The following is a 25049-nucleotide window of genomic DNA, read 5'->3' as shown; positions in this document are numbered from 1 at the left end:
ATTACTGAGGCTAAAATGAACATTTTACAGCAACAGATGCTCAAATGGCATACTATCAAAGATGTGAAGTTCAATTTCCATTGGTAAATTTCTTTTAATTTAGCCTTATCCTTTTTGGGAGGTACCCAGTCTTAAACTGCTTTCATGTCCTTCAACTTTTGATCCTAATTTGAAATTAGCGACCAAGAATAGGGATGGACAAAACCAAAGAGCCTGGTTTTCCACACTCTAGCATCAGTTTAATTCTTCTCCTTGACAGTATATTAGCATCCGAGTTCTATTTTGAGTGTTGCTATTTTGGACAACCATAAAGTGCACTGCATATTTTGTGAAAGTATTTTTGGAGTACAGGAAATTGAAACTTGATTCTGTGTAGACCATCAACATAAACATTTCTACTGTATAAAAGCATCTTTTTTCTAAGAATGTCTAAGCAGTTACAGCAAACATTAACAAGCTGGCACCTGTCTCTAAAGGTGTGGAGGATATGGTACAGAACATTTAGATTGATTTGCCTAAGTTCTGTCAAATCTGTGTACTACTAGATTTACCCATTTGAATTGGATCAGGCAGATGTACTTGATCATGTTTCTGTCAAACCAAGCAGAGTACACTACAGAGAATTTGTGTTGCCTATTGTCTTTTACACCAGCTACAAGAGGGCGGATGATTCTCATTCTAGTAGGAAACTTGCTGTTATATAACCCATCGTAATTTTTTTAACTAATTTGATTTGGCAGAATAAGTTCAAGCCAGATCGATACTTTACATTAATCATACAGCAGGTAAGTAACAGACCTGAAAAAAGAATCAAAGCTTGTCATGACATTTGTTTTTACAGGCCATGGACATATTTTGCTGCTTATTTTACTTGTCTGTCACAACTCTCCCTTTCCACTTTCAAAAAACCCCCCAAAAAACAAAAAGCATCCCCAAATAATAATAAAAGCTAGAGACATTTTGTTTTACCTTCCACATTAAAAAAAAAAAGATTTAACTGATGCTGGCTTGTCGTGCTTACAGACCACTTGAATGCAAATCAATTGTATTCTTAAAAATTCAGCAGAACTATGTGTAATGAGGCACAAAGACTGAGGGTTGTAGATGAAGCTTTCAGAGGTGTTCAATGTCAGCTGAATCACCCTTACATTGAAGTCAAAAGAAGAATGATCCTCAATGTGGAAAAGTTAGACCAGCACTGAATATATTAGAAAAGTATCCAAGTGTTCATACTGGATAGAATCCTTAGATGTGCAGAAGATATGACCTCTCCTGCCACAAGCTTATAGTTTAAAAAAAAAAGAAAAAGAAAAAAGAGTCAAGGAGAAAGGATAAATTACATTTACAGGGCGGAGATATGGCATGATTTCTCAGCCATCTAATCTACCTTCTTTTTTTAGGAAGCAAACTTGAGGACACTTGATCTAGCCTAATACAATGCAGCCCTGATCCCTCCACTGAAACATTAGCATTAACACTGCTGATACTGAACCAACAGTAAAAAAAAGAATGTCGTTTGGCAACTGTTGGTTTAGTCCCTCTGCCTGTAGGACAACCACAGAATGTCACAGAGTGTCTGCTTTCAGACCTTATTATAATGCCAATTTTCAGGATATATTCTGTGAAACAAGTATGTTCTCTCCACAGAAATAAATAGAAAAAAATAATAAACTGCAAAAACATTTATTTCCCTGTTCCCTGCTTAAGGTTGCTTTGTTAGGTTGAATATCCCTGTGTTTTCAGCTAGAACACAGCAGCTTTTCATGATGAGAAAGTGCAGGAAACACCAACTGTACAGAGCCACTTTTTTTCTTAAAAAGCATCTTGATTAAAAATTACAGTCCATTACCTCATGTGTGCCATTTGCAATATATTGTTTGCTTAATTTACAACACACTTTATGGTATCCAGAATCCACTTAGTATAACCCCAAAATGATTTTGTTCAGTTATGCTCGTAGCCAAGTTTTGCCAGTATATTTTGGATTATGTGAGTATTGATGCATAATGTATTTTTCCATTTAATTTATGGGTTTGCCAACTATACCAACTGCAATTACATCCTTGGCAGCCGAATGGACCACTTCTATTCTAACTGACTCACAACAGAGATGAAAGATGATCATAAAGCCACTTCAATGAACACCTAAGTGCTATATTTAGACCCTGGTAAGATGATAGTTCCCTGATTCTGAATCTGCTCTTATTGAGCAACTGGAAATGTAAAGTAGATCCAATAATTTTACACAAATAAAACAGAAACCTCATTACTGTTCTTTAGTCAGAGATTCTGCTTGGAAAGCTGGGCATTAGAATGTGGCAGTTAGAACAGTAATATATAGTTGTAATGTCTGCAAGTCTCAAAAGAAATCATGAAGCTGGATAAATATTATCCCTATTTCATGGATGATGAGGTGGAAAAAGCAGCAGAGAACAGCACAGTTGACTTGCCCGCAGTCTCAAAGACATTGCCAGATTTAGGAACAGACCTTCTTATATCTGACCAGAGTTTTTTCCACGTGGCTCTGTTGTGTTTGCATAAAAGCGCTGGGCATTACATTCCAGCTGCTCACCCAGAGCAGACTGAATCAGGGGACTATCAGCTTACAAGCAGCTAAATATAGCTCTCAGATGTTCATTGAAGTGGCTCTATGGTCATCTTTCCTCTGTCATGAGCCAGTTAGAATAGAAATGGTCCACTCTGCCACCAGGGATGTAAAGTCTCCGTAAGCCCCATCATTAGCCTTCACAACAGTAAAGTTACTCTCTTGCCTCAAAACACCTGAAAAGTGGTGTGTGTATGCTGTCTTCTGGAGTATTTAATTAATGATTCTCATCTCTACTATGACCCCAATATATCTATCAACTGTAAATCAGGCTTCTTTTAATTAAACTCTAAATTTTGTTCTTTTTCACAAAATATTTTATTTATTTAAATAATGAACTCTAACATTAAAAAACAAACACATTTGGGTTTTCTTGTAACAGATCCCTTCCTAAGGAATTGTGATCAGGAAGATTGAATATGTAATTATTAATGATTCATAGAACACGTGTAATATTTTCTATTCCAAGTCCTTAAAGTGTTTTAAAAACATTAATCAGAGGAAGCTCCTCAGCAGGAAATCTACATTTAAATCATTTTAAAAATTATAATCCACAATATTACATCTGCTCCCAAGTTACAGTGTTGATGTTTGTGATTTTACAACCACACTTTCCTATTTCTTTTAAAAATATTTTTCTCTCCCCTGCCGCTGTGTGAAAGGCTCAGGCAAAACAGGGGAAATAGACTATTTATATAGGGAAAACAGTGAAACACGCACAACTTAAATGACTCGATTCTCTCCTTTCCTTACTCTGGTGTAATACAGTTTTATTTCTATGTTAGATAAAATTAGCATTTCCACTAAACCCAGTGAATAAAAAATATGTATCAATTTGGTGGAGGTTACAGGCAATTCAGACCCACTGGGTTATTGGATGTAGATACTCTTTTTTTCCTTCTCTCCCTCCTTACTCCCTCCTCTGCAGCAGTATTTCACTTAATCATCTGAACTGCTGTTTGTAACAACAGTTCTGGAAGCTAAAATAGTTCAGAAAGAAGTCCGAATATTTTTTGGTATCTTTACACCATTTAGCTGGTTTTGAATATTTAGCTCCCTGGTGCACAGACACAACTCATTTTTACTAAGAATTATTTTGACCTTTTCTCCTTATTATCCACCACCTGGCGGTACATATTCATGAATAAAAATAACTCCTAGCAAGATCCTGGGCATTAAGGCATACATGTTCTGAAAGGGATATGCTAACTGAAGCCAACAGAGATAGCTTCACTCTGTTCCAACTTCTAAGAAGCCTGTCCTTTTCCATCTGCCCAGTTGTATATCAGCCCACTCCTTTGTTTAAAATATATATGTTTTTGCCAAAAATATCATCTTAAAGGTGTGATGCCTCTCTGAAAAAAAAAAAGATTCTCTCAGGACTATTCTGAAATTTTGAAATAATTCTGAGCTTTATGCATTGAGTAGAATAACATGAGAAAGAGAAAGTAAAAGAATTTGGATTGCATCCAAATCTGTATGCATGGTACTATTTAAGTTACGTTTAAACAAAGGGAAAGTTAAAAGTTTGTTGCAGAACCTAACTAACAAACATATAAAGGCAGATTTTTTGTAGCTTTAAATTAAGGAAAAGCCTTTATTATCATTTCCCAGAGTTTTTATTGAGTTTGGTTTCGCTTTTTTTTTTTTTTTAAGCCCCAGTTCCTTGAGTAAAGCTATTTGGTAAGAAACTCCACATCCATTCTTTTAAAGGAGGAAATGTCTAGGTAGCTACTTTTGTGTTTGCAGAGAAAATTTCTGAAAGCAAAGTACATGATAAAAATTGTGTGCTTTTTAATAAAGCAAATTAAAAATAATATGCTTTTTTTTTTACTTTTAATTTTCACTGCCTAGTTCTAACCCTAATTGTACTTCTACACGTTATTACCACTCTGTCACAGACTTCTCTTCTGGCATGGGCAGCTCTGTTAATTTATGTATGTCTTTAATTTTCCTAAGCTACTACAGGGAGTGGCATTTATCCTATAGGTAAGGTCAGCAGTTTAAAAGTGCTAATGCAACTAATAGGAAAGGACTAGTTAAAGCTGTTGAGCCAGACTGAGTTTTTACAAGCCAGTAGACAAAACCTAGGGCTTGAAAGATGGAGAATTACAGTATTATCCTTTTGCATCCCAAATAAAAATCCAAGAACACCTAAAGGATGGTCAACTCCATCTGACCTAGACGGTGCAAAAGCAAAACTTCACAAAACTCAAATTCAGAGATGTAATACAAGGAATTTTAAAATGCTGGTGAGCGTATTTTTCATGAATGTAGAAACCCCCTCTGGAAGGACGGCACGTGAACTCCCCAGGTTCGGGCTTGCCCCTCGGTGGGGGAACAGCTGACATGGGCTGCTCTTGTGATGGCTGCTCGCAAGCGCAAGGGGAACTCCGCCACGGTGGGACAGGGGACGCGTGCCCAGCAGGGGCAAGAGGCCGGAAGAAAAGGCCAAAAGTCAGACTCCTTCCCCAGCCCTCTGCCCAAGGAGAAATGCCGCATGGAGGTTTATGCAAGGGAAGGACGGGGGGGGGGGGGCAGAGAGAGGCCAGTGAAGGTGGGGGAAGGCGAGGGGCTGCACAACACCAGCAGGTAGCAGGGCGGGCAGCAAGAACAAACGAGACTGAAAAGCTGAGAGAGCTCCAAAAAAATGCTGTAAGGCACTTTTTCTTGACCATAAGGAGGATGCTCTCTCAGGGATCAAGATGTGCTAGTCAGCAGCACGCACTTGAGGAGAAACCACAAGGAGACGATGTGGGGAAAAGCTGCGGGTATGTTTCTGGGCCACCTTCAAAGACGAGAATCTGCTCGATACTGGCAGGCCTCTGGAAGGAGAGATCTGGGGAAATTTAAAGCATGGGGAAGGTGAGAAGGGCATTTAAAAGGATCGGCTTCTGCATTAATGGGACTGAACTGAGAGGAAATTTGGTGCTTTCACAGGCTTGGGTCCCAGAAGGGCAGAAATCTCCACTATGTTCCAAAATCTGAAATCTAGCTCCTGAGGGGCTTCCGCATGTAGCGTTATGTGAAGATATTAAGATGGTGACCAGGTGATAAAATCATGGACCACCTAAAAATGTCTACGGTAAGGAAAGAAAGATGTTATTTGCATATGTTTGCCATGCTTAGTGTGTTTCTACAAAAAGATATAGGTTTTTCTCTGTTCTTGCCTTAGGTTCCCAAAGGCAAGAACAAATATTGGGTTTTCATTTCAGTAGCTGGTCTGTAGCAACTCTGTGGCTTCATGTGAAAATAAACATAGCAGAGGACGTACAAAATCTGCATTATGCACTCTATCTGGCAAACAATGCCTTTGGCTCACTAATGCTGCCTGGACATGACTCTTGAACTACTCTGAAAAAATACCTGTGATATTTGTTGTCACATTAGTAGTAATCCCTTTCCTGCAGTAAACAGGTAAGTACACTGAAAAAAGAATTAGCACATACAAAATTATAAACAACCAATTACCAGAAAGGGCTGGTTCTGATTTTGAATAACTAGATGAAGGTTCTTCCCAAAGGGTTATTTTCTAGTAATTGAAAACTGTGTTTAGTACTAAAGAAAAAGTCTTTCAGGGGGGAAAAAGTAGGAAGATGGTGATGTGGAAGGCAGAAGTTGAATGATAACCTTGAGATAAGACTCACAATGAATCGCTAAACTGGGTTTAGCAGATACAGCAAAAATAAATATGGCATAAAGCACTACACTTTTTTTATTGTAAATGGCTCCTGCTTCCCAAAAAGAAACTCTCTGCTCATAGACGCATGTGGTTCACTGCGATGACTATTAACAGTATTGTAAAAGCCCTGTTGGGCCAGCTGCGACATAAATACAGGAAGATAGTGATGCTTTAACCATCAAGACCTCCAGCTGGAAGTCAAAATACCCAGGAGACCCTCCATTAAGCCTGAGTAAGTCTTGGCTGGACTGCTGGGAAGCTGTGACAGTCCGGTGCTGCGTTTTGGGTGCTGGGTGAGCTTACCTTTGACACAGGCCTGAACTTGGCCGTACCATTCCCCACAGCTGTCACAGAGCAGCGTGAAAGCACTTTCCTTGCTGCCCATGATGTACCCCTGTGCGCAGACATACAGAAGCTCGTCCCCCATTTCAAAGCCCGTGTGACCGTGCAAGATGGTGTGAGGGAAGGACGGCGGGTCCCCACATGGTTTGTCTGAAAAGAGAAAAGAAATGAGCCTGCAGAGACTGTGTAATAAGTCTTTAATTGCAGCGCTAACTATGGTACTAAAATAGTAACCAGGAAGATAAATTTACACAAATCCACAGAACTTATACATTTCATCCAATTCATGCCCTCATACTCCTTGATAAATAAGTACAGTTGTGTCTGGGAAGGTATATACAGGGCTATATTTGTGATGTAACATATATCTAGTGGGGCTTTGTTTTCTGCAAGTCAACCAAGGAAGTCAAGCTGTAGCTATCTTCTCTGCCTGCTTCTATAACATGAATAAGGGCTTGTGTAGGTTGGGACTGGATAGCAAATGCTTGCACACAGTCATTTTTCATAACTGCAAAAAAGGTTATGAAATTGTTTGAGACTAGCACTTTAGTATCTGCTTCACTGTAGTAAGCCGTCAGAGGCTGAGAAATGACCCAGTCATTTTTCAAACCATCTCTAATCTTCCTTTATTTCTTATAATTAGAAGTTTCTTCCCAGATACTCAAATTTCCCCCATAAGAGACACCTAACCTATAAAAAATAGTGGCCGGGGGTAACACAGCTCTGATCTCTGTGAGAATCTAAAGAGAGCTAAATTTATCAGAATAGAAAATCTAACAGGATGTTGTTTGACAGTATTTTTGCTTGCAGCACTAGGTACCAGAAAGTAAAAATGACTGAAAACAATAACAAAATTGATTTATTAGAACTTTTTTTCTGCATGAAAGAAGTGCAGATATCAAGCAGACAACTGCCAACACGAGTGCAAATTGAATTTTAACTCTATTTTTCAGATTTCAAAAATCCTGTCTATTGTTAGCAACGTTGTTCCTGATCATCTAGGGAAGTGCTAGGGCACTGCGGGTTCTCATCTCTCAAAGGTCTTCCTCCCCCAGCAGTGCTCTTGAATAGGAGGTTGCCATGTTGCCTTTTTCTCCAGATTCTTTATAGCCCCTTCTGAAAGGGATATCTCTTGTTTACAGAAAAAAAAATCTACAATGCAAGGACATGATCTGAGCAAGAAACCCAAGGGGACAAAGGGTGCAGTCTTGGTATGGATAAGCTCTTCTACATTATTTTTCAAATCTTGGAATTTTTCCAGTGGTTCTAGAGACCTTACTGACTGTAGAAAAGAAAACAGTTATTCCATTTGCCAAAGTAACTGAAGATTCAAAACCTGATTTTGTCCTGATACAGAACAACCCCCCCCCCCCCAAAAAAAAAGTTTAATAGCTAATACCTCAGGAATTCTGGTAATTATGTGGAATATGGCAAACTCAGGGTCAACTCTGTGTTCTGGTATTGATCTCTCCTGTTGAAACAGTTCGCCTCTGTATAAAAGCTAATTACTCAGTTGGATAACAAAGATTCTGTTTCTTGGTAAGACTTTTGTTTTGAAGCTGAAAGAGCTACCTTCAAGATTTCCAGAGTTCCTGATATAGTTTTCCCCATAACCTGTCTGCTTATGATCCAGGCACAGGTAAAAACATGTTTGCTTACAAAATACGAAGTATGTATGTTGTCGGTTGTTAGCCTTGTTATGAAATGAATATCCTATGATAAATATGAATGCTCTATGACAGTTATTTTGGACCAGAATTTTAGAAATTGTCTGTTAAACCTGGCTAATCACTTCTAATTGGGTGTGCTGAAAACCATCTGCCGCTAAGGGTCACATTACTGGAGTCAAAGCTTTGAAGTCTCCATTCTGTACACATACATATACTGTCTAACACCTTCTGAAGTTAGTGGGAGTTATGCACACACACACTGACAGAAAAAACAAGCTCTTGTGGCTGCACAAGGCTCAGTTTATGTACAGTCTCATGCAGGCTTGGCATCTGAGGAAGTGAGGAGTAGTTAGCAACTAATGCGTTTCCTGTGAACTGGTAGGATGAATAGAGATCGATGTGGATGAAAGGAATAAAAAAAAATTTATTGCCTCGTAGAAAAGCTACAGACCCCTGCATTTTGCATACTTTATTTATGTACTCACTTTCATCAGTACAAATGGGAGCTGTATATCTACTCTGAGGAAGTATTGATTCCAAGGTTGTATGGGACAATTATTTGTCAGAGGGTATTCTTATCTACAAAGCCTTGCTTTTTAATCATGTGGCCGGAGGAAGCAGAATATTAATGCTTATATTACTTAAATACATTTACCTTATGGCAAACACATTCAAAAAGCACATTATAACCTTCCAGGAAAGAAAGAAAGCTGAAGGGTTCTTTACTGTAGAATTTGGCAACAGATATGATAACAGAGAATAAGGAGATCCTGAAAGAGCAATTTGTCTGGATATATAAATGGAAGGAAAAAGAGGGCTTTCAGAGATGTTCATGGATGAACATTGCATTTGGAACTTCTGAATGTCTTGTATAAGATTTTCTAAGGTTGTGTCTTCACTATGGAGCATATTGAGGTGACTGAATGGACAAGGCTAAGTAAAAGCTGATAATCTGCAAAGGTGTACTTGAGTTCCTACACCCATTTTGCTGTTGCTCTGTCTTGTGTAAGATGTATGGGTATTTTTAGGGTTGCATCTTATTTAGGGTCTTACTGCTGCTGTAATCTCAGCTGCTTTGACAACTCGTCCTCAGCATTTTGTCATACTTGTTCTTTCTGGTACATGTACAGAAGACATATTGGCCCATTAAAATGAGCCACTTTTGGGGGCACACTTCAGGTTTTTGTTTGCAGCCTTTGTACCAGGAAGTGGCAAAGCATGGATTTGTTTGGAGTAACAGTCTGTGCTCAGTGTTGGCATTTGGGCAATTTGCATGTTGGAACAGAGGAGGCAGATATGGGCCATGAAGCGTGACAGAGGGTGTGTTGGCAGCAGCAGTCTGTCATTAGGAGGAATAGCAGTGCTCTTTGTAAGGAGATTACAGAGGCTGCCTGCAGTGGTGACGGCGCTAGATGAGGACCTGGTTCCTCCTCCTGTGCTGAGCAGGGTCTGAACTCTCCATGTGGAGCACTGCTTTTCATCCCATCCAGTCTCTCATAAAACTGGCATGTTCTATCGGTGCTTGCTAAAAGATGAGCCCAATGCACACTTCCCAGTACAAGAGCTTGATGTCCTTCATTGTTTTTGCTCTGCACTCAGGCCCCATCCAGGGGATCCCATGCTCTGCCTGGTTGTGAGAGATCACATCCTTGAACTTGGAAACTTTGAATCCAGTTCTGAAAATTTTGACCCTTCCTAAGTTTACTGCAGGGTGCTCTGGTGTCCTAATATTAGCTGCAAGCAGCAGACTTGGCAGGTGACCTTCTGTATGCCATTTCACGAAGAGATTTTGCAAATGCAGTGAACCATATATTGATCGTGAGGTCAAATGTCTAATAGGGCATTGATAGTTGACTTACTTCTAGTAAACAAGGATGGTTAGGCTATGCAGCAAAAAGCGTAGCACAGATATATGAAAATGTGGAAGTACCTAGGAGATCCTCATGTCAGCAGTAATTTGGCATAGACTCTCTCTGGTGAAAATTACTACCACAGTCAATAAACAGCTTAATATACATGGGTGGAATTCAGGATAGAGGCAAAATATAAAAGCTGAATGGGGATAAATGCCACAGTGAAGATAAGAGAGTGCTTAGCACAGATATATTAATTAAGTTTAGTGATAATTCTGGTTACAGATCTCATAGAGACCCAATAGCCTTTCTTTAAAAGGGATTTAAGATGCATCTTGTTAGTACAGTTAGCACGTTCAGTCTTGACTGGCTTTTAGGAATTATGGCCCCTCTGAAGAGTAACTTTAACTCGAAACCATATGTGGAAAGGAGTTTGTGACAGATGATTTTTGGCAAAGAGTCAACACAAGTCACTTTAAAGAAACAACATTCCGCCTCTCCAATCCAGTTTCCTCCAGAAGCGTTTTCTTGACTTAAACTAGATGCATGTTATAAGTTTGTAAGGGTTGTTTGAGACAGCCTGATAAAATATTGTTTACAGAAACGACAGCCTAGGATCAATGGAAAAAATTATCAACTCAGAAAAGATGCAAACTTCAGTTTCCACTCCACTTGGTAGAACTGAGAAACTACTGAAACCTGATTATCTACAATGTCTACTTTAACTGTGTACTATGCTCTGTAAGCTCACATGAAACATCCCCTTTGACATAAAATATCCCCTTTCACAACAGTTCAATTCAACAGAATTTTTCTAGAGAGACCACTGGAATTTTTAGGATGTCGTCTTGTCATTAAGAAATTAGAAAAGGCAACTCGTAATATTCAACCCTATGAAAGATGAGTGTGGATGTTTGTTTTTCTTCTTGACTACAGAGAAACTAAACTGTATGGAATTTTTTTGGGGGCTGGGGGAATAAAAATACTGAGTTGAAATAGAGTACAAAGAACCAAAATTTAAACAGCCAATATAAGTACTGCTTGTAAGCTACTGATGTTAGGATGCCAATACCTCTTTCATCAGATAGAGCTGGTAAGAATAACTTCATTTATTAGTTTAAATGACATCACCAGGTAGCTGGAAATTCACTGTCAGCTATATGCAAAGCTGTGGAAAAGAAAACTGTAGCAATGAAAAAATGAAAAACCTCATACTCATAGCAAAGCATGACAAGAGATGGTTTAAATATTACATAAAGCAAATTGTAGTTTGATGGCTCTTTTAAAGTACATTTAAAATGTTTGTCATAAAGAATACCCTCATTTCTTTTTTCTTACTGCTGAAAAAGGCAAACTGAAATAGGTACATAATCCATCAACTTTTGATGAGTTCCTGGAGCCAGCAGTTATGTTAAACAAAATTTGATTGGTGTTTATGCTGTATGCTACTACAAATTGCTGCCTGTTGAGTTTTTCTATGATGGCAGCAAATCAAAGCCTTATGGAATAGAGATCTTACTTGTTGGCTGTAAATATCAGTGGGTCACAGAAAGAAAGAACCGGTAAAACTTGGGCACTGTTAACAAAGATCTTTCCATTGTTGCATTTAAAAAAATACCAGAAAGACAACCATGATGATGGTATACATATGAAATTGAATGGTATGCTTTCCTGGGAAAAAATAATAATAAAAAAAGTCTGTTAGGAAAAATTCTAGGCTCACAGTTTTCTGGTTTTCTTGTTTTATCTCTTTTATATTTAGAAACATTTTCTTATGAGCTTAGATGGAGAACAGTTAAATATACACCCTGTGGGCCAGGTCTGGCTTACATGTGATACTTCTTTTTCCAAATAGGCAGATTCTAATATATTTTTAGGCAATTTTTGGCACTTAAGGCTAAGAGAGAAACTTTCTGATCTCAGTGGATTCTAAATTGATACAGAATTGTCTTCCTGACTCTGATGACTGCATAAAACATTTTTTTCCAAGAAATTGAGAAGATATACAGTTCTCCATACTATGAAAATTGCAGCTGTACACACAGCAATCATAAAATATTTCAGCTACATCTTGCCCTGTAAAACATAACTCTTAGTATTAAAGCCTTCTATGATTCTTTTGTGTGTATGGAACAAAAACAATTTTAGAAGCATGAAAAGAAAGGTATCTTTCAGTTTTTTTATGTGTAAAAGTTTGATCCTGTAAGTACACTTAATATTCTTCCCAGCATCTAACCACAGCCCTGATTCCACCTTACTCATCCTTGGGCTAAATGTTAATGAAGTAATGAATAATTGTAAATCAAGGCCTTAGAAGGAAATTCTGTAATGATCTGTATTAGAAGTTTCATAGTGCTTTGAAATGTCCTTTGCACAACCCTGAGAGCTGAAAATAGAGTTGCTGAGAGTTATTATTGACTTAGTATCTAAGAAAGAGAAGGCTGGTGTGACTGTTCCATGTGTCAGCCCTCAATCTGCCAGTTTGTCTGAACCTTTGGCTGATTTCAGCCAAGTTTGACAAAGAGGAAGAGGTCTCAAAGCTGTTAGATTTCTACTCAATTTAGTAAAATAAATTAAAAAGAGGAAAGGTACTAAGTTAGGTATCTTTTCCATTGGGAGGTACACAGGTGGACCTCAGCTCTTACCTGCTCCCACAGGTAGTGCTGGCCAGCCCACCAGCATTGCACACAGGGGTACAAACCAGCATACCTCGAAGCCAGCCACAGCATGTGCTGCCTCTTGCCCAGGCAGCCCTGCAGGGATCTGGCAGGGAGCTGAGCGTATTGTGAATGTGGGGAGATGACGGGGAGAGATGAGGTTAAGAAACACGGGAGAGAGAGAACCAGATGAATTTCAGATAGGGCTTTGGATTGTTGGTTGGATGATATGGAACTGAAAGTTCCCAGAACTGAAAGTGGCATCCTTGAGGTGTAGGTTGTTCTTTCATCAAAAAATTACTTTGTACTATCAATCATGCATGTTACTGCACTATCACAGATACAACAAGCTTTTCTATATGTAAGTGACCTGTAGACCCTGTTCGTTCTGTAAGGTAGTGATTCCTTTTTTCATTATTTTTATTTTAAACCAGATACCACTATCAGTGGCAATGTCAGATGGTACCACAACCTGCAGCAACAGCTTTTGAATCTGTGTTGTCCACATACCACTTTGAAATGACTTATATATCTCTACAGACACCTACACCACTGAGGGAATTCTGAATGGGGGGATCTCATTCTACAAAATGCTGGGCACTTCCTTAACCCACAAATAATCTTCAACATCCATTTACCTCACTAGACATGAAGGGCTATTTCCTTCATGGACTTTGTTCTTTTCTCATAACAGCTGTAGACTAGTCTCATTGCCAGACAACTTTGCTTAAGCCTTTTTATTCAAACATCCACTCTGCATCCAAAATTTTTTTGTATATTCAAGGATGAGGGGACCTTATTTTCATCCAGAAATATTTCTGTGTTTAAGTACTATTTGATGAGCGTGTTGGCATGGTCATCCCCTTCTGTCATCAGGAAACTCCCTGCCTTGTACAAAACAAGTTGTTAATAAATTGTCTCTTCCTGGCAACCAATATGAACTTCCTCCCGACTTTTAACTGCACAGCTTCTAAGTATTATGCAATGCTCCTTTTCAAAAAGATATTGTCAGCCTATTTTCTTATCAGCACCAATGCCCCTTGACTGTGAACAGTAAACAAATGCAAAATGCAAACATGGTTCCTTCCCAGAGATTCAGCGTCTACGTGTAAGCTAAGAGACAGCAGGTGGAGGCAGACAGGGGAGCACAAGGGAACAATGGAACAATAGTGGTCAGAGCTATGATTTCAGCCCGCCACAGCTGTCTGACCCACGGCAAGCTTTTTCTTTATGGGGGATCATGACAAAGTGAGATTTGAAGGAAGACAATGAGATAGCTTTGCAGATGTTTACAGGGAGCTGCTCTTATATGTGAGAAGCAGCATGGAAGACAGCACAAAGGTGCTTGTGTGACAGCATTACCAAGTGGGTAATGAAGCTGGCATCACTCGTAGCAGCACGGAGCCTAGAGTTAGTAGCATGATAGTTATTCAAGAGGATGGTTGGTCGAACTGCAATATTTGACTGACTAGGTGTCCATCAAACATGCATCAACCTCTGTCACATTTTTTGCCGTAAAGCATATTTTCATTCTCACTGCTACCACTAACTCCTTATTAAAATGCCCCCTTGTGTTGTGAGCTTATTGTTTCTCAGTAAATGCCACCTGCCTCCCTGCTTTTCTTTGAAGTGAGATGCGAAACAGCAGTGAGGATATCAACAATCTGTTTCAGAGATTCCCAAACTCCCTTATACAGTCCTGCCTATCAGTAACATTTTTTTGCCCTTGGACTCCATCTTTTCTTGTGGGTTCCTGCATTTGAATATCAAGAAATTTAAGTATCAACTTAAATTAGGAATAGTTTAGTTTTCAGAATCAACCATGACATACCAGAGTCCCCAGTGGACTGGTCTACATTTGTTAACAAAAAAAAAAAAAGGGGAGGAAATACAGCTATCTGTATACAAATATTATATATTGATAGATATGCAACTATGCCATGTTTTGTGTTTGGAAGCTGGACTTCTGAGTTATAGTCAACTCAGTGCTGAGTATGGGAGATGCTTCTGGTATCTCAGATATACTGGTGCCTTTTTTTCCATAATATATATTCTGCAAACACCAGAATGGATTCTTCCAAATCAGTAGTGCTGCTTGAACTTGCTAAACTGCAGCAAAGAAAAATGATAACGCCATTTATTTCCTGCAACCAATGTCTTTGTAGCCATTGTCTCACTTAGCAAGGGCTTACTTTAAAAATTTGTTAATGTTCCCCTTTGCCACTCAGCAATAGAAAAATTGAAGGCAAAACTTCTAATGTTGGAAGACAGTGATGACTGTGCATTATTTCAATAGTATATCAATGCTGACCTTCATCCTTAACACAAAAAGCATCATATTGGTCATTCACAAAGGGCTCGGTTTCAATTTTAACATCAATGGCTTTCACGCTCTGCTGTTTGCTGCCCATCTTTCTGCATATAATTGTCCTAAAATAAAGAAGAAGAAAAAAATAATCAGAAATCTTCAGGAGTTGTACATGGAGGTGAAATTTGGAGATTTTTTTATTACAGCAGTCATGGAATAACATTGCCTCAGCTTAACTGTTTAAGAGCTGGCACATAAGGCATTAATGTGGGATGATCTATGAAAGAAAGCCAAGGGAGGATTAGAAGTAATTAAAAAAATGCTTGCCATAGATCAGTTCAAGGCATAGGAAACAATAAAGAATGTTTACCTTATTATACTCTATTATACTTCTAAATACCAGACCAAATCCCAAAGTATTTAAGGCCACATTCTGCTTTCACATAACAGCAACACAGATTCCTACCAATGACACCAGGAGATTGCCTGGATGAAAAATGAATAGAAATCTCAGGATTTGGTCTGAAAGACATTTTTGCAGAAAGACTCTTTGTATTTTATCGTATATTATCGTATTTGTTATTTTGATCTGCTACATGGCTGTGGCTGAAAGATCTTTTGACCTTTGTGTTTCAGCTTCTTTATTTGTGAAACAGGAATAGTAATACTTACTTTCCTACCTAGTTATAGCACCCAGTTTTGTTGCACTTAGGACAGTGTAAATGCATAGCCCAAATATAGTACTGTATATCAAAATGCTTCCAAATACATTTCTGCTCTGAAAAGTAACTCTCAGAAACCGTCAAGGCAGGAATGTTGTATTTACAGCCTCTCTGTGATTTCAAATCAAGTCTGTTCCCCTTACAAGTTAAAACCCCCGGGTTTTTTTGTTTAATTGCAAGCTTAGAAAATTTATCTTGAGATTTTGGGGAAAAAGTGGTATCCTTTTTTCAGATTTATTCCATAGGCACCAAGACAAGCTATTCTGGCCCTGGAGATCAACCTGTGTTGTCTCCTGTTTCTTCTGTTTTGGTCCTCAGTAGCATCTAACCCATCCTGTTGCCCTTAATAGACAAATGAAATAAACTGATATTTGGTTTTACGGCTCTGCAGGTGCTGAACATAAAGGAAGAGATTACTGATATCTCCTTTCAGCTGTATTGGGTCCTTAAAACCAACGGCAATAAAAGACAAGTTTATTATAGAGGAAACTGGTTTTACTTTTACGCTAATTGTTACAAAGGCTGGGCAAGTGAATTCAGCCCAAATTTTTGCAGCTATTAATTGTGTGGGTTTGGGGTTTTTTTTGTGTGTGTGATCACTAGGTTTGTAAAGTGTTGCATAGTCAGCTATTCTACCGAAAGCAAGACAAAAATGCTTTCCACAGAGGAATGCCTCCACTGGAGGAAATTTAGCATTTTGTCTTGTGCAATGGTTGAACTAATTTTGCTAGCAGTCCCATACTCAATTTGAAGAATAAAATAAATGTTGACTAACTGCCTATTCAGTGAATGTGAAAAAGGTCCAGTGGAAAACCAGTATTTGATCATGCCTTTAAATACTATATAACAGTTGATTTACACAAGTGGATTGAATTACGGTTGTACCGCTCATCTTAATTCTGGCATGTGTTATCTTTTGAGTGGTTAAATATGAAACTTTAATGTTCTTTAAAAGTAAACAAACAAAAACAGCATGAAAAAGCCATATGGTGCTGGTCACGCATACGTATCAGAATGGTTCCTACCACACTTCTGCTCGCAAAAGTTGACGAGATGTAATGCCCTACTTAAAGCCTCTTCATGAATTCAAATCAAGCATATGGCCTCTGCAAGGAAAATATCCCTTGATTTTTTTTTGGTGTTCATATACTGATGTTTTCCCATAGTCACCACACAGGATTCAGAACACACACAAAGATAGTGTCCCATAGCGGAAGGAAGCTGCAGGGCTTTGGCGAGCCTGTTTTTGCATCAGTTGAAGGACAATATTATCAATAAGAGTTTAAATCAAGTTTGCCTAAAATTTAATGCCAGTTTTTAAAGTCTGAGTACCTAAAGCTAGTCTTCTAAGTCAGTAATCAGGCACCTAGCCCAAAGTGACCTGATTTGCCGAAGTGAGTTCAGATGATCAGCAGAATCAGACCATCAAACAGCAAATGTTTATATGTATTCACACATTGTTCCACTAGGTCTGACAAGGCCTAAGTGAATGTAACAGTCACGTTCCCTCTGGAAAAGTGACTTAGCAACCTTAAGCTTTCCAATAATCACTTACACACTAGGGTACCTAGATCACTTATGCCTTGTAACACTGAGTAGAAAGATACTGAAATATCTTGAAAAATCTGGGCCTTGTACCTGTAATTGTGTATTTAAAACCTGAGGCTCTCTTAAAAAAAACAGCTTTGAAAATTGCTACCAACATAAAATTCTGGTTGACTCTGTCTCTGAAAATCAGTCCACATTTCTCTGTGTGCTCAATCGAGGATTAAAATTCCTGATCCTTGAAAACTAATTTTGAAAATCTTAGCTCAAATGTTCTGATTTTTAATTTCCATTTCTAACCCCTATATTTTGCTACTGCCAAAAGCACTGTATCTTCTGTATTAGTTACATGAGCATGTTAGCTGCTATCCAATGAGATCAAACTTATAAAAGGTGTATCATGCATATAATTATAATGTTTTACATAAGGAAAGGCTTTAAACAGCATTTGGATTTTTTAAAATGAATTTCCCGCTAAACTTTTTCCTACTTGAAATTTAAAAATTGTTCTTCCTATCTCTTTCTTTCTTCCTACACCAGACCAGGCCTTGATTAATCCTCTACTTAGGACTTTAATTTGGATTTTTGTCATATTGAAAATGATCTGATTAAAACTGAAAACATTCTAACATAATTCTTCTGAGATGAAGGCAATCATGTCTTGCACCCATAAAAAATGAGAAGAAAAGAAAAAAGAAAAATCTATTTTATCTCTCCCACTCCTCCTCTGTCAGTAGGTTTCCGACCATGAGCTCAATCCTGCAAGCTTTGGACTTCTTCAGTAAGCTGTTATTACTGCTGCTTACAGTAGCTTCAAGAGCACTCATCATTTTTCAGTAGTGGGTCTAATGATCAGGCCTGTAATGCCTGTCATAACAACATTCTCTTTGCAGTCAATAGGACTCCAGAAATGGCTAAAAATATAAAATTCTAGGCTCTTTTCTCTGAGCTTTTGAAGGTGAATATATGTCTGCCCAAATGTCTGTAAAATGCTTGGCTTTGTACAGAAATTGTAGATGAAATCTGCAGGTACACTTTTGTCTCAATTCTAAAAGGTATGTTTCGATGCCTGTGACTTTGCTAAGCTTTTCATCTGAGGACTGAAAAATGGCTAGTGCCTTCTCAGTTCAGAATTCAATATATTTTCAAATTTGTTCAGCAACACCTTAGCTGTGCTGAAATAGGAAACAAAAAAATCAAACATTTTTCTTATTCAATGTTTACATTCATTTTTCATAGTTCCAGTGTCTTGGTGAGAGGTTGTAGAAATGTGTAGCCTAGTATTCTCTTTACTGTTTTGAATTGCTACGGAACTGGAGCATGCATCATGGTTGAGAGAATGCCATAAAGTTTATACTTTCTTCAGAAATATATCTAAGTACCCAGTTGATTAGAAGAATGTAATCATATAGGGAATTTTAATTCTATTTACTGCTAATTTCATTTAATATTTGAACTAAATTATACAGAACTACTCATCCTTTTTGCATATATTGTAATCTGTTGCTTAGAGCAATGTCATGCATGATTTTGTACCTGTCATATTAATAAATAGATGCAATTTTATTTTTCCTCTGATGAAGGTCTCTGATGAAAGTAGAATTTTAGACATGCTCAGAAGAAGCATACTGAGTTTGAATACATATCATCCATAATTATCCTCTATATTTAATAAACGTCTGCTTGCAATGCATCCCTGAAAATTACTTATGCTGCCATGAACTCTGAAAAACTCTCCCTCACAATTACAGCATGAAAATCAATCACACATATGATTGCTATAGACTAGGTAGAACTAGCATGTAGATATCACTAAGGTAAAAATCCAGACATGGTACTAACATCTTATTTTCTTCATTGCTATGATCTTCTCAGACAGTTTCCCTGGCTCCCATTGTTTAATAGTGAAAAATATGAAAGAAAGTACTTTTCCTTTACTTTGCAATTATATGAGGAATAATTTCTAAGTTTTAATTTTCCTTTATCTTACAAGTTTAAATGAGGACTGAAAATCAAGCCCACTTTGAAGATAAACAGAGTCCCATGTTTTACAGTTATGAGTAACTGGAATCACCACTTTCATGCAGAGGCATTGTATTTTTTGTTTAATGGAGCTGTTAAACTGTGGACTCCCTTAACCAGTCCTTTTACTTCCTGAGTGTCCTTCAAATGACAGTATAAGTGAAAAATACGGTTGGAAAAGGAGGGGATTTCGTGATGTTGACAACAGCCCCTGTTCTGTGATGGTCAGTGGGAGGGCACCTGATGATGTTACCTTGCTTTTCTTGACAAGTCAAGCCAAAAGCTTTTGAGAATCTTCTCAGTCCACTGCAAACCAGCCTAGAGGAAAAACCTGCTTCATAATGCCTTTCTTTCCTCTCAAGTGAGACAGCAAGGGAGAGCCGAGACTCTGCAGTTTTGAGTCTCAGTTTAATTCCTGCTGTAGAGTTCATCTAAGTAAGAAACATTAAGTTTCCTCTGTACCCATTTGGAAAGAAGGATCAGAGGTTATTCAAGCTGTGTAATTGCAGTGTTTTCCTGTGTCATTACTCAGATACTGCATTTACCATCTGTATGCATGAAGAGAAAATGTAATATATAGCACAGCAAGGTATTAACCAGGCTTCCTAGAAGCCACCCACTTAGTCTTGGACTGGTTAATTCTTTTCTAATCTATTACCTAAGCAGTGAGTAATTGGTATATTTTGCACTTCTGCAAATTCCTCTGTTCAAAGAAGGAAATAGCAGAAAAGGCCAGCATCAATAGTATTTATTTAACTATATGATATAATATGCCATTATATAATATAATATGTATATTATGAAATATATCCTATGATAATATAACTGAGCCTTAGTAATATGATCATATTTAAGTAATTTATATGCATATGTAATAAAGATGTATATAATAAACATATATTATTTTACATAAATTATAAATGATGTTTATCCACTGGTACTTCTGCTTTCTACGATAATTACATAGGAATTTTGTAATACTTGAAAATTTTTCAGTAAACCTAAGTGAATACATACAGAGTTAATGACTGAGGTCACGTGATACAGTTTGATCTATTCTAGCATCAGCATTGAAACAAGTAGGTGGGACTGGGGTGTTTGTAGTCCGTACTTTATCTGCCAACTGATTGTAGGTTTTACAGTTTTAGTTAATAAATTGCCTGAACTGAGTCAGAATAGTCTTATGACATTTATTCATAGTAGTATGAGCTTGAATAAGAACATAGTCAACTTATAGAAAATCATCAACAATGTGTTAGCTGAGGCACTGTGAAAGTTCGGTTCATAACTTAATATAACTAACAAACCTTCCCCTAATTAGAAAGTTAAAAACTTCATCACTTTTCTTAGTCAAGATAAATCTTTAACATCCTGCGTTAATATTTTTCATGGATCAGCCTTACCTCTTGTGTTTCAGTAACTAGGTGAGAGAAAAAAATCAGTACAGTCTGGAAGCCAAACTAAAGGATTTTTATTCTTAGTCCTTCCTCCTGTAGTTTGGGAAACTGCAAATTATAAGGCTGGCTCTGATGAGGAATAAAATATAAACGACATTTTCATGATTACTGAAGGGAAGAGAATTTCCCTGAAAAGTCATGAAGAGGACCACAGGTGGGCTTTGGAAAGTCCATTGGCTAGGAACTATAGCGGCTAATTTTGGCTGGATGTGACCCAAAGAAAGCAGCTGCTAAGTGTGACATGAAGACATTCCAACAGCAGTACTGCCACTGAAAATGTCAAAAGGAGGTCTTACCAAGGCAGAACCAATATCCTTTAGATTCTTAAAAATATATACCAAAATGCAGTCTTTTGTGCTTAAAACTGTACATATGACTACTGAAATAGTAAGCCTTCTGTTCATTAAATAAATATGGCCCATTCATGCAGATTTTCCTACTGTAGCCTAGTATGAAAGATTTTATATGGCCATTTTACTATAATATCACTATGTATGTATAATTTGAGCATTCTTAGTGTATGAACAAGAGATTCGGATTGCTTCCTGGCCTGGACTAGTTGGGTGTTCAAAGTCATAGCACATGTCACTAGAAAGTTGGTTTTACCCAATTTCATTTTATGGACTCAGATTTAATCTGTGCCTTTCATAACAGATGTTATTAATTAGTTACCAAAGTGTTTTTTTAAAAAAAGATTCACTGTATGCTGTTAATTTACAAAGAAGCTTGATTCTCAGACAGAAGAGTTTCAGATAGGATTAAACATTATAGTGACTGTAAAAAAAGGCAAAATATAGGAAGGTTAAGTTCTTTTAAAAATTAGAAAATCAGCACATTAGAACTAACTGGCAAGTTAAAATCCTTGTATTAGCTACTATTGTATATTTGCAAAGAGTAAGCATATCCCCTTTCTGCCTTAATTTTGCTAAACTAAGCAAACTGAATCCCTTTAATCTCTTCTGGTAAAACAGACACTTTTCTTGGAGTAATCCTAGTCTGAATTCATCACTTTTGAGCTTGGATGTCAAGAATTACATTGCAGTATTTTAGATGGTGTCTCTTCAATGCTGTGTTCAAGTCCTTCAGTACTTCCCTATCTACTGGAAATGCTGTTGGATGTTTTTTAGGAGTGTATTTTCCTTTTTCGCAAATGTATTTTATGTCAGGCTCACTGTCATCCTATGTTCAGTGAATATACTCATCTTTTTCTTCTGCTCTGCCTTTTCCAATTGAAATTCTAGCTTAGAGCAGAAATTCCAATTAGTCTTCACRTGATACTATTAATATTTCAACCAATTTCTGTTACTCCATCTCTGAAGTAAGGCTTACCTTCCTGTTTAATACCTGATTATCTGTGGTTCTAACAATGAGTTCTAACCTTTCAGCATTACCTAATTTCTGTAGCATGCCCTTGCTTTTTGTGCCAGAATTCTCAAAGATTGTTAAAAAAAACTCACAGTAAAAATAAAAAGAGCAAGTCTCAGCTAACTAAATAGCCACTCAAAAACTGTCATGCTGAAGTTTAGTAGATGGTGTTTTGTTATCAAGGGAACTTTCTCTGCATGGATGCTTCTCCTAGAAATACATCAAAAATACATTTTCTTCTGTATAATGCTTTTTCTGAAAAAGTACATTTTTCAAAAAGCTCCTCAATTTTTCAGCTCTCTGTTTTACGAGAGCCCTGACCATCATACTTTGCCCATACTGTCTTCCCAGACTGTGCCAAGGAAAGATTACTTGCTCAGCGATAGCATTCCTCATAGCAGACTGGCCATGTCTACATATTTTGACTCAAGTCTCTTGACTGATCTCCATGTAGCAGCCTGTATTCTTGAAATACAACTATGTTTTTTCCTTGTATGTGTGTTTTTGAGATTGACAAGAAATAATTAGAAGACAAAGACATATTATGCCAGAGCATGACACCAACTGTGGGTTGTGGCACTAGAGTTTGTGACATGAAGGCATTGGAGAGTGCAAAACCTCCTCAGACAGTTTTGGAACCAAATTTGGTGTAGTCTATGTCTATGTTACCTCTTTGAACTGGACCATGGGATGAAGTCTCCTGTAGCCTATGCCTGGATTTTCTCTTGAAGGGAATAAACAGGCCCAGCTCATACAGAGCTCTGGGAGTGAATTTATATACATTATTACTAGGCAGTACACCTTGTAATGAAACAGGGAGCTTGCCAAATTGACATATCATTAGGACTGGTTCTCTGTGGATAAACAAGTGGACCAGTCATAGCATGTGCACCTGGATAGACTTAGTACAAACATGGATGAGAGGACTGGCAAGGGTCAGTGATTGACCTCTATTTTATTCTTTGGAGTTGGGATATTGCTTTTTTCTTTCCCAGAAAATGTTTTGGCATTACCCTATTGCCAGGTGCTAGGAAAGTCCCATGAAGTAGGTAGAAAAGGAAGTAGATAGTCTTGTGAGATGGTATTTTTGAGTCTTAATATTATATTTCTCCTGGCGTCATCTGCAGTGAGAGCCTTGTTGTGTTAGACACTGTAGAAGCATTCAATAGGAGTTAGCCCCAAACCCGAAGAGCTAACAAAGAAAGGAAAAATAGAGATGAAGTAATTTTCCTAGCAGCAAACATCTGGTCTGTGGTCAGCCAAGAAAAGAACCCTAGCCTTCTGACTCCCACAGCAGGGCTTATTCTAGTTGACTGTGCTTCCTTGCTCCAGAATTATCTTTTCAAGATAAATCCTCCAGGGACTGGGTAGGAACCAGCCCAGGGCAATTTCATGCGAAGACACAGGTCAACAGCCCTGGTGTATTATAGCATGGAAGGTCTGTGCAGAACTTCAAAGTTGCAACTTTTAGAATGGCTATATGGAGTTTTAGAGGCTTTGTTCTTTTGTAGAGAAAACAAGGAACAGGATAGGGAATAGGAGAGCTTCAGCTTTTCAGTCCTGGAAAAGTGCTGGAAAATGATTAAATTTGCTCCGAGTATCTTAATATAAGCCACTGAGGATGTTTACTTTTTCTATAATCAATAGCTGCTTTCCAATATTCTGTGCAAAATTAGCAGTGCTGAGTGTGAGAAAATTTGTGTCATGTAAAGTTTCCAAATTTTAAAAAATTGAGAATGAACATAAGACTGAAATCCTACAGAATATGCTGCCCAGTGCTGGAGGATCTGACACAGAGCTTTCCAATTTGACATCTAAATTCAAAAGATAGCAGTGAAAGGCTTTCAAAGAACTCCACAGCCTTTCTTCATTTATCTAGCAGTTCACTTGCTGGTTTTACTGACTCACTTGTCTGATATGTAAATAAATGCTAAGAGCATCATTTTGGTATAAATAGCTATTAGAGCTTATTCTAATTTGACAAATGAGATGTCTAACATTTCATTTCCTGAAATGTAACAACGTGTAGTACTTTATACATTACATATTTCAGAACTGACTTGTAAACTTACTTCTGGGCTGGTGGAAGAAGTAACCATTTACCCTCTACCCCAATCCATTTACCAGTGGCTCTTTTCTAGAAGTTCCCAAACCCTAAGACCTGCTAGCAGACTTACTTGTGTGAACAGCCCTGAACTCTGAATTGTGTTGGTCTGAACAATTGAAAGTGGCATACAAAAATATCACCTTATATCCCTGGAAGAGGTTCTGTACCACCAAGCAGCTCAAACCATAACACTACTGAGTTTATTGCCTTTTCAGATTTGCTGGCAGGGAACTATTTGCTTAAGCAATATCTGTCGCATGTCAGTTGAAGTGAATCCTGTTGACAGTCAAATCCTGCTGTGTCAGCTAACCCAGTTTGCGTGGACTGAAACAGGTTAGAGAATGCCTTCACGAGCAGCTCCACCAGCAGATTGGTATCTTCTTCTGCTGGCGTAATTCTCTGCAGAATGACGTCTTTTAACACCCTAACTAGTAGTTGGTTGCCCACCCTGTTCACTTCTGACATAGAATAGATGAGAGACAAGCATCTCCAGCAGCACAGCTGAGGAGCCAATAGTCACTGCAGTGGATCAGTAAGAAGTAGGTTGGAGTGACCTGTGTTGTCACAAACCTGGTTGGATCCGAAAGAGGATGTCCCATTAAAATCTCACAATATTTACATATTTACAGATGGATTATCAGAAATATAATTTACAGTCACCTGAAGAGTGCCAGTTCTTCAGACCAAATTCTCCTCTTTGTCCGCATAAGAGGT

At 37.9% G+C, this 25049-nt stretch overlaps 1 protein-coding gene across 1 annotated transcript in view; it reads right to left on the bottom strand.

Annotated features, from left to right (window-relative positions):
• Positions 1–25049, bottom strand: part of SUSD5 (sushi domain containing 5) — a 43251-nt gene that overhangs the window by 5085 nt on the left and 13117 nt on the right. The window contains exons 3-4 of the mRNA XM_026090280.1: positions 15121–15239; positions 6591–6779 (exon numbers count right to left, since the gene is read on the bottom strand). Coding sequence (XP_025946065.1) covers positions 6591–6779; positions 15121–15239 — 308 coding nt within the window. The remainder of the gene's footprint in view (positions 1–6590; positions 6780–15120; positions 15240–25049) is intronic.

Source organism: Apteryx rowi, unplaced genomic scaffold, assembly GCF_003343035.1.
Source record: "Apteryx rowi isolate R43461 unplaced genomic scaffold, aptRow1 scaffold_856, whole genome shotgun sequence".
NCBI lineage: Eukaryota > Metazoa > Chordata > Aves > Apterygiformes > Apterygidae > Apteryx > Apteryx rowi.
Note: the sequence above shows the minus strand (reverse complement) of the source record. Positions and strands in the feature narration are given on the sequence as shown.